The sequence below is a fragment of the Fukomys damarensis genome, unplaced genomic scaffold (assembly GCF_012274545.1).
Source record: "Fukomys damarensis isolate Sample0158 unplaced genomic scaffold, DMR_v1.0_HiC HiC_scaffold_30, whole genome shotgun sequence".
In the NCBI taxonomy this organism is placed as follows: domain Eukaryota; kingdom Metazoa; phylum Chordata; class Mammalia; order Rodentia; family Bathyergidae; genus Fukomys; species Fukomys damarensis.
In genome coordinates this window covers 41,967,242-41,980,115 of record NW_022900942.1, presented here as the reverse complement: position 1 = coordinate 41,980,115, position 12,874 = coordinate 41,967,242, and the positions used below count along the sequence as shown (strand labels likewise).

The 12,874-nt window shown below is 34.7% G+C and overlaps 1 protein-coding gene across 4 annotated transcripts in view; it reads left to right on the top strand.

The window, feature by feature from the left end:
* Positions 1–12,874, top strand: part of Pik3c3 (phosphatidylinositol 3-kinase catalytic subunit type 3) — a 119,284-nt gene that overhangs the window by 57,931 nt on the left and 48,479 nt on the right. For all 4 annotated transcript variants that reach the window (XM_010638015.3, XM_033757366.1, XM_010638014.3 and 1 more), the window contains 4 exons: positions 1,019–1,086; positions 7,763–7,868; positions 9,381–9,497; positions 11,754–11,885. In XM_010638015.3, coding sequence (XP_010636317.1) covers positions 1,019–1,086; positions 7,763–7,868; positions 9,381–9,497; positions 11,754–11,885 — 423 coding nt within the window. The remainder of the gene's footprint in view (positions 1–1,018; positions 1,087–7,762; positions 7,869–9,380; positions 9,498–11,753; positions 11,886–12,874) is intronic.

The following is a 12,874-nucleotide window of genomic DNA, read 5'->3' as shown; positions in this document are numbered from 1 at the left end:
TGATTCTTATTTTTTCCCTATACCCCTGCCCTCCCTTCCCCATCTCCACCCTTCCCTGTTTACAAAGACTTTGTTTCCATTTTTTCCTTTTCTCATTTTTTCTTTTCCCTTCTTTCCTTTCCCCTACCACAAATATATTATGAGGATTTGGAACATATGTGTTGCATCTTGATCCTTTTGTTTTATTCAATCTTAATCCTTTTTACTTCCCCCACCCCTCCCCTTCTTCTCATCTCCCCGCGCCCCGTGATCTCTTTCCCATCTCCACAAAGCAACAGTATTTCTTAAATTTGACTTCTGGTTAACTGCACTCTCACCATACACTGTTCTGGATGACTTTGACAGCATCTTAACTAACCTCAGGTCTGTACTCAGAATAACCAGAGTCATTTTCATAAAATATAAGTCAGATCATCTTACTTTCCTGTTAAGATCTTTTTTTCCACATCTGCTGCTTTTTAAATAAAGTTTTTACTCAGCATTGTGCACTTTAAAAGGTTGTGTATAATTTGACCTTTGTCTTTTCAGATTATTTAGTGTTCACTGTATTTTAGCTACAGTGGGTCCTTTAAAATTTTTTTGAGCAGGCTGAGCTCAAAGGCTTTATACATCATGTCATCTTGGTCTCATCCAAGTACGATATCCTGATTCCTGCTGTTTCTGACCTCCTAGCTTGTACCATTTCAGTGACCATTTATTTAATATCTTTCTTCCTCTACCAAATATTACGTGCCAGGAGGACAGTTAGCCCTAAACTGAGATCTCCTAACCTCTTATGTTTTGCCTTATTTAGAATAAATATTGTATTGGTTGGTGGGTGGGTGGATGGATGGATGGATGGAAAATGGATAAATGCATAAATGGCAAAGATGAAGGAAAAATGCCAGGGTAGATGGATGGTTATAAATCTGAATTATGGCATAAGATGTACAGATGAAAACTGATAATCCAAATTATGTTATTTTATTCTACTTAGTAGTAGATGATTTTATATGTACATTTGTTTTCATTCTTTCAGCAAGATCTTTGTACCTTCTTGATATCAAGAGCCTGCAAGAACTCAACACTGGCTAATTATTTATACTGGTATGTGAAAATAATTTTCTGTTTTATTTTCTTATTCCCAAAGGCCATGTTTCCCCTGCTCTAAATGTAATGGCAATGTAACGTAACATATGGGCAATCAAGAGGACCCTATATAAAGTATTTATATTTAGTTGAATTTCTTGATAGCTGTGTTTGTCGAAATGCTTGTTACCATCAGTGCTTCTCTGCTGTTCAGTAACTTTCCAAGAGCTAATGTAATGTTACAGTTTGGTTTGTTTGACTTGTATGCTATGTAAGTAGTGTGTTATCCTTTATAATTTTTCAAGAGTGTATTTAACTGAATTTAGACTCTGATCTAGGTATTAGATCACTTACTAGTTTGCCATTGGCAGAGTATTTTCAGTGACCTTTTCTTATTTTTCCCTCTGAGGTTACATGGGCAGTATTATCTGTTTTACATGAGAACAATATACTAAATTTATTGAAAAAAAGAGAGAAGCCAAAGCAAGAGAGACTAACTGAATTCCAAACACTCAGCTGTATAGGAAGCTTGGTTTCACTTTTCTGTGACAGGTTTCTAAAGATTAGAGGACAAATAGCTTAAGCCATAATGAGAAGTATTTTGGCTCAGTAAAAGAAAGCACTGGGATTCAACACTATTTGAATCTTATCAATTGTACAGAGAAAACAAAGGGCAGAGACAATTGAGTAAGCTCTCCCAGAGGCCTCTCACATTTGAGAAAATACTGAAAACTATGTATTATTTTTTAATTCATAAGTTGTTTAATTGTAGAAGTGATCTCTGATCTATCTTACTGCTTAATTTACAAACTTAAATAGTACAAATTAGTGGATTCGTATTCTGAAAGTTTATTATTTTTGAATAATAATGAGGCACTCTGCTTTTCATCATGAAATTAAATAAACAAAACACCATTCTTAGAGTGGAGAAATGGTTCTATGGGTCCAGTGAAGCTTTAACTTCATTTTTGCACTCTCCAAAGATGTTATTCTAGAAATAGCTCTGTAACCAAGAAGATAACTAAATCAGATCACTCTTTCAACAAATACAGTGCCTCTTATTTGCATAAAGAATAATTGTTCAAATTCACTTTTTTTTGGGGGGGTACTGGGGATTGAACTCAGGACCTTGTGCTTGCGAGGCAGGCAGTGGCACCACTGAGCTAAATCCCCGACCCAATAAAGAATATTTGTTTAAGCCTTTATAGTTCTATTTACAAGAAAGAACAGTCACTATCAACAATGTAACATCAAATCAATCATTTTCCCCCTTTTGGAACCTGTGATTTATCCCCTCTCCCCTGAGCCTTAGAAGTGGGAAAAAAATAGTTGTCTGCTTCAACTTGTATAATTTAGTATTCATAAAAATGCCTTTCTGTCATCTGTAAATTTTGACATACCCTTGAAAATATACACAGAATATTCTGGCTAGTTGTAAATCGCTATTTTTCTTTTGAAAAGTTTACTTAGAAATTCTCATTAGCAAATTGTTATTGCGTTTATTTGTTGTGTTTTTTTTTTTTTTTTGAGACAGGATCTTCTTATGTAGTTCTGACTGGACTTGAACTCACTGTGTAACTCAGGCTATCCTTGAACTTACAGCAGTCCGCCTGCCTCAACTTCTAGAGTGCTGAGATTACAAGTGTGCACTCTTATGCCTGGCTTGCTATTAATGTAACTTCTTGTTTCCTGATACTCTCTATATTTCAGTCTGAATTCTTAAGTGTATGTCTACACACTGGTATTGTGCAGAACATTTCCTCATGAAAATGTAAGTAAATACTGTAGAGAAAAGAAGTGTGTAGGAGCCAGGCATACAGTGAAACATGACTAATCTCAACACTTTGGGAGGCTGAGGTAGAAAGATTGCAAGTTGAAGCCTAGCCTGAGCAATTTAGTGACTTAATGAGATGCTGTCTCAAAAGACAACTTTTTTTAAAAAACCAGCTAGGGGTTGTAGCTAAGAGTGAAAGGCCCTAGCACCACCCACACACACACACACACACACACACACACACACGCACGTTAACAACTTTTTAAGTATCTCTAAGCTTCTTAGATATTTTAAAAACTAACATTTTATAATGTTCTTTTATTCACTTACCAAGAATTCCTTCATTGATATTTTGTTTCCTTGCAATAATTTTTAAGTTTTCTCTGCCTTAGTCTAAAAGTAATCAGTGTCAGAAAACCTATATGCTTATATACTGATCATGTGCTGTTTTGAAATTGTACATATACTTGGATTTGACTGTAGAACAACTTTCATTGTAAAATATGGAATTAATTTTGATAGAATCTTTGATCTGTTATTTCATGTAGGAAGAGTTTTCACATCATTCTAAAAGCTGCTGAACGGGAAAAAACCTAACACTGTAGTTGAACAAGGCTATGGTTTCTACTCAGGAAGAGCACTTTTTCTATAGATAATAAAGTGATGCCCCAGTTCCCAGTCTTGGGCGTGTTTCATCAAACTAAGATTTGATTTGTGTTTTCCCACTGTATCTCTGATTCATTAGAGCAATAACATGTGCTATTTCTCTTCATTCTCTAAGGAGTAATTGCTTTTCCTGTTTTTATAGTCTGCATATTGCACATTCAGAAATACTCATGGGGAGAAAAGCTATTGATGTGAAATCTTGATTTTGGTGGGCACTGCTTTTGTGAATGTAGGACAACAATATAGAAAATAATTTCAAATACTTGATTTAAAATAATCATTCTCTGTTTGAATATGGAAATAATAGTATAAAAATTATTAGAGATGTGAGAATTTAAATATTCCTCATGAAGCTTACTCTATTATAACAAATGTATTAAAATATAAACTTAATAAGTTGTGCAGTTTGCTTTTGAACCTTTTGGATTTCTTTTTTCATTTGTTTCCTTTCCAGTGATTTATACATGATTCCAGCTGTAGCTAAATCCTTAGGGGTCTGTAGTTGTGCAGACAGTCCTTCTAAAATGAATTGTGTCAACCTTTTAAGCCACAGAGGGGAGTTACAGTCTCCAATCTGTAAAATGTTGGGCATCAGAATCTATAAATCGTTCCAGTTTTTTATTTTTATAGTCATTCTAGCGTGTTGAAATTGAAAGTAAACTTTGGATGTTTTGACATGTTTTCTATAACTTTTAAGACCTTTCAAAGTAATAAAAGTTATTTACTCCACAAAATGAAATGGCCAGGAAACAGGTAGCTCACTGATGTCATCCTACAGTGACTACCCAAACAATTTTGTCTGCATTTCTACTTTGAGGTGACAGCTTTCAAGGCAGTACCTGAGAGTTCTTTGAACAAGCTAGTTTATTGGTGAACAGATAACTCAGAAATAAGTCAAATCTAGGTCTTCTCATCTTGATCTAACTTTTCTCATATTTGGAGATGATAGTCATTTATTTATATTTTAGATGAAGTCTTTCATTGCAGCAGAACTCTGACTTAAATAATTTAAGAGGTGTATGATATTTGACCCTTACCATGAGGATCAATGTGTATTTTCAATCACAGAAAATAGCTGCAGCAGCCTTACTGTTTACCTGGTTGGTGGCCAAGAAGATCAGTCAGTAGATAGCATGTAGCAGTAGAGCCTGTGTATTGTCATCTGTATGTTCATTTGTAAATGAATTTGCTACATAAATACACAAGAAAGAAATGAATATGCAAATTTGATGGAACATGGAACCAATCAAGAATTTCAACCAATCAGGATGTCTTTGAAGAAGATAATATTGACATTTTTATAGTTTAGAAACTTCTGTTTTTTTACATTCTTAGGCATTGTTCTGAAATGACCAGCTGTTCTAAAATAGCATAAATGAAAAATATTAGCTTATTTCTTAGCTATTCGTAGCTCATTAATCTGGAACAGAGTTGTCCAGTAGAACTTCGTATAATTAATGTAAGCGATCTTCAGTGCTTTGTATATAGCTGCTGAGCACTTGAACTGTATATAATGTGACTGAGAAACTGAACATTTAATTTTATTGTGCTTTAATTAATTTTAATTTAAATAATCCTGTGTCCAGTGGCTGCTCTGGAGGTCTAAAAGCATTCTGGATTCAAGAGTTTTGGGATTTTTTAGGTTAGAACTCTTGCTGGGAAGATGATACAGTGAATCTAGTATCATGATTTAACTTATACTACTTTCCAGAAAATTCTAGGTTCTAAGGCTTGCTGAAACACGTTGTTGTGACACAGTATTGCTCTGAGAAATAGAGACAGGGAGGCTCATCTGTCAGCTTGTCTTTGTGTAAGACCATATGGGTAGGTCTAGATCTACTTAGTTTTGAGATGACCGCACCTGGCATTGCGCTCTGTAAAACCTATGAAGAGCCCCACATGTGCAACACTGGCAAACCAGGAGCCGTCATCAACACAAGCTGTGTGAGAGGCTTAGCCTGTTCTGGGAAGTTAGAGAAGGAAGAGCTTGTTAGTGTCTGCAAAGACATCCTGGAAAGACAAGTGCTAACAGCTCTTGAAGAACAGGTAGAGTGTGGAGAGACGAAGAGAAAGGGAAGGTATTTCTGGATGGTTATTGGCGCATAAGCAGACACGCCTAGTGGGTACTTAGGAGTCTTGGGATTGACCTGCCTGGAGTAGGGGTGCAGGCGCTAGGCCGTGAGGAGGGTTGAAACAAACTTGACTACAGAATCTGTTGTGAAACAGTAGAAAAGGGGAAATACTGATGTTGTTAACAAGGCTGGGAAATAATGAAAGCATTTTAAACAAGAAAAATTGAGGATGATTACATTGAGCGATATTTTCTTCTTAAGAGTTGAAGAGGTCAGATATCTGCTGTTTGATTTCAGATTGGGCAGGATAATATTGCACCATTATTAAGAGGCATTTAATAGGAAAAACCAAAAGGGTATGGTGAATAAATGAGTATAGGTGTTTGAGGCAGCACACTGTCAACTAATTTTGGTTCTAGATGCATGGATCACAAGTTGAACACAAAATGTCGACATAAGTTTAAAGCAAAACTTGATTCTCTGGCTTTATTGCAACCCCACACTTCCCTCTTTTCTTATGTTTGATTCAGACATATGTTTCTTAGCTGACTTTTGAGAAAATACAAGCTTATGAAGCCTGCTGTTTGAAAATTTCCATCCCAAGTGCTTGGAATGTTGATAGTACTTCCAGTCGAGGTAGAACAAGATGCCATTTAGTTTGATGAGCCCAGTTTTACACATATTCTGTTAAAAGTGAGTAAAGTATCTTGGAAAGAGGATCTCATTATGTGAGAGCTGGCTACGTGATGAAACGCAAAATTAGACCTGAGGTATATATTGGAATCTTTCATTTACTCAGCGATAAAATAATCATCTGTTACAAGCCAGACATAGACAAGCTGAAGGTGTAGCAGAAAATAAAAGTTAAACTGTGTACTGTTAATGGGGTTTACCTTATTAGATGGCTGACTAGATCTTTTCCACAAATAATATAATAGATAATAAAAGGTGCCCATGACTTGAGATTTGGGAAAAAATTATCATTTGAGATAAAAAAAATTTTGGTTGTTTTTATTGCTAAAATAGGGTGAGAATGAACTTAGTCATTCTGTTTAACCAATTCTGGCCTGGGGGCCCAGAGTCCTGCGTTCTGATCTCAGCTCTAAAATCATGTAATTGTGCCATCCTGGGCAAGACAGAGTACCTCTGGTTTATTGTTCATAAACAAGGAAATTGATGATGATTTGTATTTTTTAAGCCACATATTATGGTCCACTGAAAGCATTTAAAGTTTCACAACTTAGCATTTTTATTTAAAGAAAAATGAAATAGAAAATATTAGCCACTGTTAGCATTGTTCAAATATTGCTTTCAGTTATATGCTTCTGTGTACACACATACTGCTGTTCGTGCCAAGTGCTGATATAAAACGTTACTCTCTGTACCAGTTTGTTCCTGTTAGAACTTTTGGAAACACTTGATTGAATGACCTCAGATCATTGCTTGTATAATTTTTGTATAAAAGGAATTAAGAAAATGTTTAAAATTTCATTAGCTGTAACAGAAGAAGAAAATTGGAAGCTTATATATGAATTTTTGAGAAATGGGGAAATTGGGTGGAAAAGGGGAAAACCTAAAATTTTATTCAGCTCTCAAAAATTTGTTATGAGAAAGATAGCTCCAGAGTAATTTTCAGGATAAAAACAGCCTTAAGTAATAGCAAAAGTATTACGCAGATGTAAAAATAATGGTTTTTGTTCTTTAATTACTTGGTAGATATGTGACCTTACATGATTTTAAAGTATATTAGTACTCAAGTACTTCATAAAGTAATAGGAAGAAGTGCTAGTTTTGATGGCAAAATTTTTAGAAAATTTAGGATACTGAACAATTTAAAGCATATTATATTAACTTTATTAATGGTTGTACATGTTTCTCCTTAATTTTTCACTTTATAGTATTTCTTTTTTTAATTTTTTTTCTTTGAGATAGGGGTCTCACTATGTAGTTCAGGCTGGCCTCGAACTCACTATGTAGCCCTGTCTGGCCTCGAACTCATGGTGATCCTCTTGCCTCAGCCTCCTGTATGCTAGAATTAGAGGCATGTGGCGCCATGCCTGGAAATTGAGGTTTTATTACTCTCATTTAATTATGTCTGCAAGTATGAATTAATGTATTTTAATGAAAAAGAATATTTACCAAATGAATCTAAGCTTCATTTCACATTATATGAATATTTCAGGTATGTGATAGTGGAATGTGAAGATCAAGATACTCAGCAGAGAGATCCAAAGACCCATGAGATGTACTTGAATGTGATGAGAAGATTCAGCCAAGCGTTGTTGAAGGTGACTGTTTCATGTGGAGGTGGCAGGGTGCAGTACATGTGCCATATCTGGCATGTTGCTTGTTTTATTATGTCCCACGAGCAGAGAATGGCTTTAAATTTCCAAGTGGTGGAAAGCAAATCAAAATATTAGAATTTTCTGATACATAAAATGACTTTGAATTCATATTTTAATGTTGATAAATTATTGGGACATAGTCATTCTCATTTACATATGGCTCGGATCTTTTTGCACTGCAGCAGCAGTTGAATAATTGGAATAGAAACTATATGGCCAACATGATCTAAAATTTTTACTCGGTGAACCTTTATAGAAAGCTTATTGATTCTCTAATGAAAGAAACCTTTAAGTAGAACAACAACAACAACAAAATAATAGCTTTGCTTTTAAAATTTCCCTTTCTATTTTCTTTACCTAGACCAGGTACATTCTCAGAAATCTGGCAGTAGTCATGCTGCAGATACACTCTGTCAGGCTTGTTTGTTTTGTTTTGTTTTTTGGTACGGGGATTGAACTTGAGTCCTTGTGCTTGCTATGTAGGCAGCGACACAAGCTTGTTTGTTTAATCAACTGTTTTTTTTTTTTTTATTTCTGAGGCTGTTTTTTCTTGTGTTCCCTGTTTGTCTTGTTCTGATTCTGAAAGCACTGTAACAGTTAGCCAGCAGAGGGCGCAAGAGCAATGAGCACAAAACTCATTTGCTAACCTGACTTTACTATGGAAAATTTTACTTTATAGCATCTTTCGCCTATTATTTCATGCTTCAAATTTGCAAAAATTTAATTTTGCATATTCTTAGTCACTTTAAGACTAAGCTTTTAAGTAGGTCTCAGAGCTTCTCACTATCAAACTGATAAACTGGTTTTCTCTTTTGAGCTCACTTTTCATCCTGTGAAGTCTCTGGTTTCTCTGAGCTTAAATTTTCTCATCCTTGGAATGGGGAATTTCAGCAGTTGTTCTTACCATAGTCATTGGGAAGATTAAATGAGAAAATATATTTTCCAATATTTTATGAACTGGAGATCACTATATAAGTTTACAGATTATGGTTTTTTTTTTTCTTTCCCCCCCGCAAACATGATGCACAGTGGTATTTGGCTACTTCCTTTCCTAAGTATATGTTTTAGTTTCTTGAAGATAGCACGTTTGTTTCTGCGATATGTATAACTAGTACATTTCTGGCATTACCAATATTCAGGTATTTATTAAATCAGTGAGTTAAAGGATTTTGGATTATATGAATTCTGTTTTGTCACATAGTTATGAGGGGGGTATTGTTTTGGATAGACCACTATTCTAAAGATTCCCATAATTTTCAACTGTAAATGGGTTGGTGATGCTTACTTAAAATAGTGGGTTTCTCATTCTTTCTGAGTCACTGTAATGAGTCAATTTCAGTTTTGCTTTGTGTTGAGGTTTATGGCTATTGCAAGAAATGATAATCCATGCTATTTAAGAAGCCCCGATCAGTATGTTACATAGAACTAATTTTCCTTTGCTCTGATTCCCTTCAGGGTGACAAATCTGTCAGAGTTATGCGTTCTTTGCTGGCTGCACAGCAGACATTTGTAGACCGGTTGGTGCATCTAATGAAGGCAGTCCAGCGTGAAAGTGGAAATCGTAAGAAGAAGGTGAAACTGCGGTTTGCTTTGTGTTTATCACTAAAAGTGACTGTATTATAATAGTTTTGAGCATTATTTAATTGGGTCAGTACAGTGTGTTATGAATTCTTGTATATCTGTAGTCACAGAAACACTTCACATGGATTATATATACGATCCTTTTCAAATTGATGTATGTTAGTGTATTTAATCCTCAGTGTAATTCTATTAATGAGATATTATTAGTATCCTAATTGGGTGGAACAGGAAGCATAGAGTAGTTAATTTGTCCATTGCCACCCAACTAACTAGCAAGTGTTGGAGTTACTTGTGCCCACACATACCGAATCTATAGTTTTGATTCACAGTGCTTTATTGGCTTTATTTTAGAATAAAATGTAATTAATATAGAAAAGACCTCTATAGATCATGTAGACAGGAAATCTGAGAAAATGAAGTTCAGAATAACTTACCTATGTTGCAGAATACATTGTTGATAACAACGCTTGGATTTGTGCTAATTATGCCAGTTACTGCATTGATCTTTCAAACAAAATGAATAGAATCTGTTCTTTTTATATCGTATTTTCTGACCAGTAGCTTAATTCTTACATGTTCTTATATAATTCTTATTTGGAGAATTCACTGAATTTTTTTCCCTAATTACATGAGGTAATAGACAGATCTTTTTGGATGACTTTTGTAAAAGAATACAGCACATCTTAGTATTATTGTCTTAGACTTGTGAAAAAACTTTAGAGAAGAAAAGATAAAGAATTAGAAGTTCTAAACAGGGTTTCAGGTAAAAAAAATGCTAGTAAAGATAATTATTTACTGAGATAGAAAATACAGTAAGAGGAAACACATTTATTGAGTTGTCTTTTCTTTGTGGAGAAGAATCCTAAACCGTAGTCAAATATATCAATCCTGCCTGCTGTGCCATCCTGTGGGCAGGGAGATATCCAGTGGCCGCCAGCAGAGGGCGCATCTGTGCCTCTACAGTGCAGTTCAAGGCTTTTTATTTTAGCAGCAGCATTTTGGTTGCTTTTAATGAAGACTGTGGGGATCATAAAGTCAGGAAGAACAGTTTTCAGGACCCGCTTGCAATAATGAAGAGGAGAAGCAAAGACGGGAGTGTTATACAGTAGGGGAGGCAGTAATAAGTAGTAGGATTTTTTGTCCTATTTGCTTCCTGGTTATTTTTTTGTCAGCACATCAATTAGAAGTTCATTAAAATAGAATGACTAATCCCAGGTTAGTTGACATTTCCTGACGTTGGTATATCTGACCATCCATTGAGTAGGTAGATTTATTGACTTTTTCATAAAACGTATAAAAATTCGTACCAGTTTTCAATTGATTTTTAAATTGGCCTTGTAATTCATAACGACATATGGAATATTAATGAAGGGATATTTGAAGTAGTTCTTAAAATCAGCCTTTTAAACTTCTAACTCTCATTGAGAGTCCAGAACTTGTTCCTTTGATGCATACAACTAGCATTACAGTTTAAATACTTTGTACTACTGGCATTGGCAATTCAGGGTTTCCCTTTTGAAGCACAAGCTCACCTATTAATGCAAAACTCTCCTAGCTTTCAAAGGAAATAGATTGGTCTTTTGAAATTGAATATAAGGGGTTCTATAGATTTCAAAGCTGTCTCAGCATGACTTGGATTTTCCATTATCTGAGATCTTGGCTTAGTCCAGTATGTACGTGTGCTGAAGAAGAAAGGGATGGTGTCTTAGGGAAAGTGGAATTAGACAGTCTCAGTGAAAGGTAGAAGGCAGGGGTCATCAAGATCCTCCAGATGAATTCCATTTGCTCTTTAACCCCCCAAAATGCACTGGATAACAAAATGCAATTTTCAGATAGTTTGTCCTGTGAAATTAAGCTTCAAAGGAAATTCATTTTTCTCTGTAACTTTATAAATCCTTTGGAAAAAAAAACTGAATCTTTTAACTCCAGCTTGAATGTATTTGTTGTTCTTTCTCAATTGCAGCAAGTGAAATGTATTCTCTATTGCTCTTATTAACTTTGAGCTTTTCTTAATCAAGAGAGCACTCTTTTTAAATAATGTTACTGCCATTGTGTGAATAATTTATAAATGTTTCTCACATACTGTTTTTATGTTTTTATATACTTTTATGGTGCTATACACATATTTTCAAATTAAACTCAGTTTTTATGTCTTTATAAATAAACAATACATGTAAAATAGTTTATATATTTTATAAAGTATTTTCCATCTTAAACTAATTAATCCTTTTTAACTTGTTCTCCTAGAATGAGAGACTGCAGGCATTACTTGGAGATAATGAAAAGATGAATTTATCAGATGTGGAACTTATCCCACTGCCTTTAGAACCCCAGGTGAAAATTAGAGGAATAATCCCAGAAACAGCTACACTGTTTAAAGTAAGTATGATGGATCTTTAATGTAAATGATAGAGTCTGATTCTTTAAAAGTAGAACAGAAAAACTACCTTGGAAAATAGAGCATTCCATTGATTTAGTAAATGCTAGATTTAAAAAGTACCTTTCATTTACTGTTGTGATTTAAGATTTTCTGTTACGAGTAATAGGCATTTTAACAAATGAAATGTATAAAATATTTTAATATCATTTTAAACTACAGAATTCTTTGAACTGATGCTTAAGCAGAGTCACTAGTTTTCTCCATTTAGGCTATTTTGTTTTTAATAAAATGTAAATTGTGATGCAGAACTTATGTACACATTAAGTTCATATGATTAGGTATAAGGCCTATTTAATCTTTTTTAACATTTCTCAATCCAATGTGTATTATAGTGAACCTTAATGTTTTTCTTATATTTTCTTTTTTGTTGTTGTTGTTTGTTTTTTTTGTTTTTTGAGATGGGGTCTCACTATGTAGTTAAGACTGACCTGGAACTCACTTTGTAGCCCAGGCCGGTCTCAAATTCACAGCGATCTTCCTGCTTCAGCCTCCCGAGTGCTGGGATTACAGGCGTGTGCCACCACACCCAGCCTTTTTTCTTATATTTTCACCTAGCAATTCTCTTCAGCTTTCTTTTGGCTGGCCACAAATTGCACAGATGGAAATGGTGCAGTTACCTTTTCTAATCAGGGCAAAGAGCCAAAGGGCAGAGCATCATACTTGTCAAGCAGCACTCTCTGCTGCTGTGCAGTCTCCGAGAGACATGGTATTTTAGGTCTTGTGATTTTAGTTTTAGGAAGGGGTAAGTTATAGTGAACATTCTTTTGCATCATGTAATGCAGAGGGCTAGAATTAAGAATTACAGAGGAAATAGTTCAGATATTTGTAAGAGGGAAATTGTCAGGGCAGCCTGTCTTTAACCGAGCTCACACGACTAGTAAGTTTAATAAAAGAAATTAAGATTAAGTAATCTTTTTTTTTTTTTTTT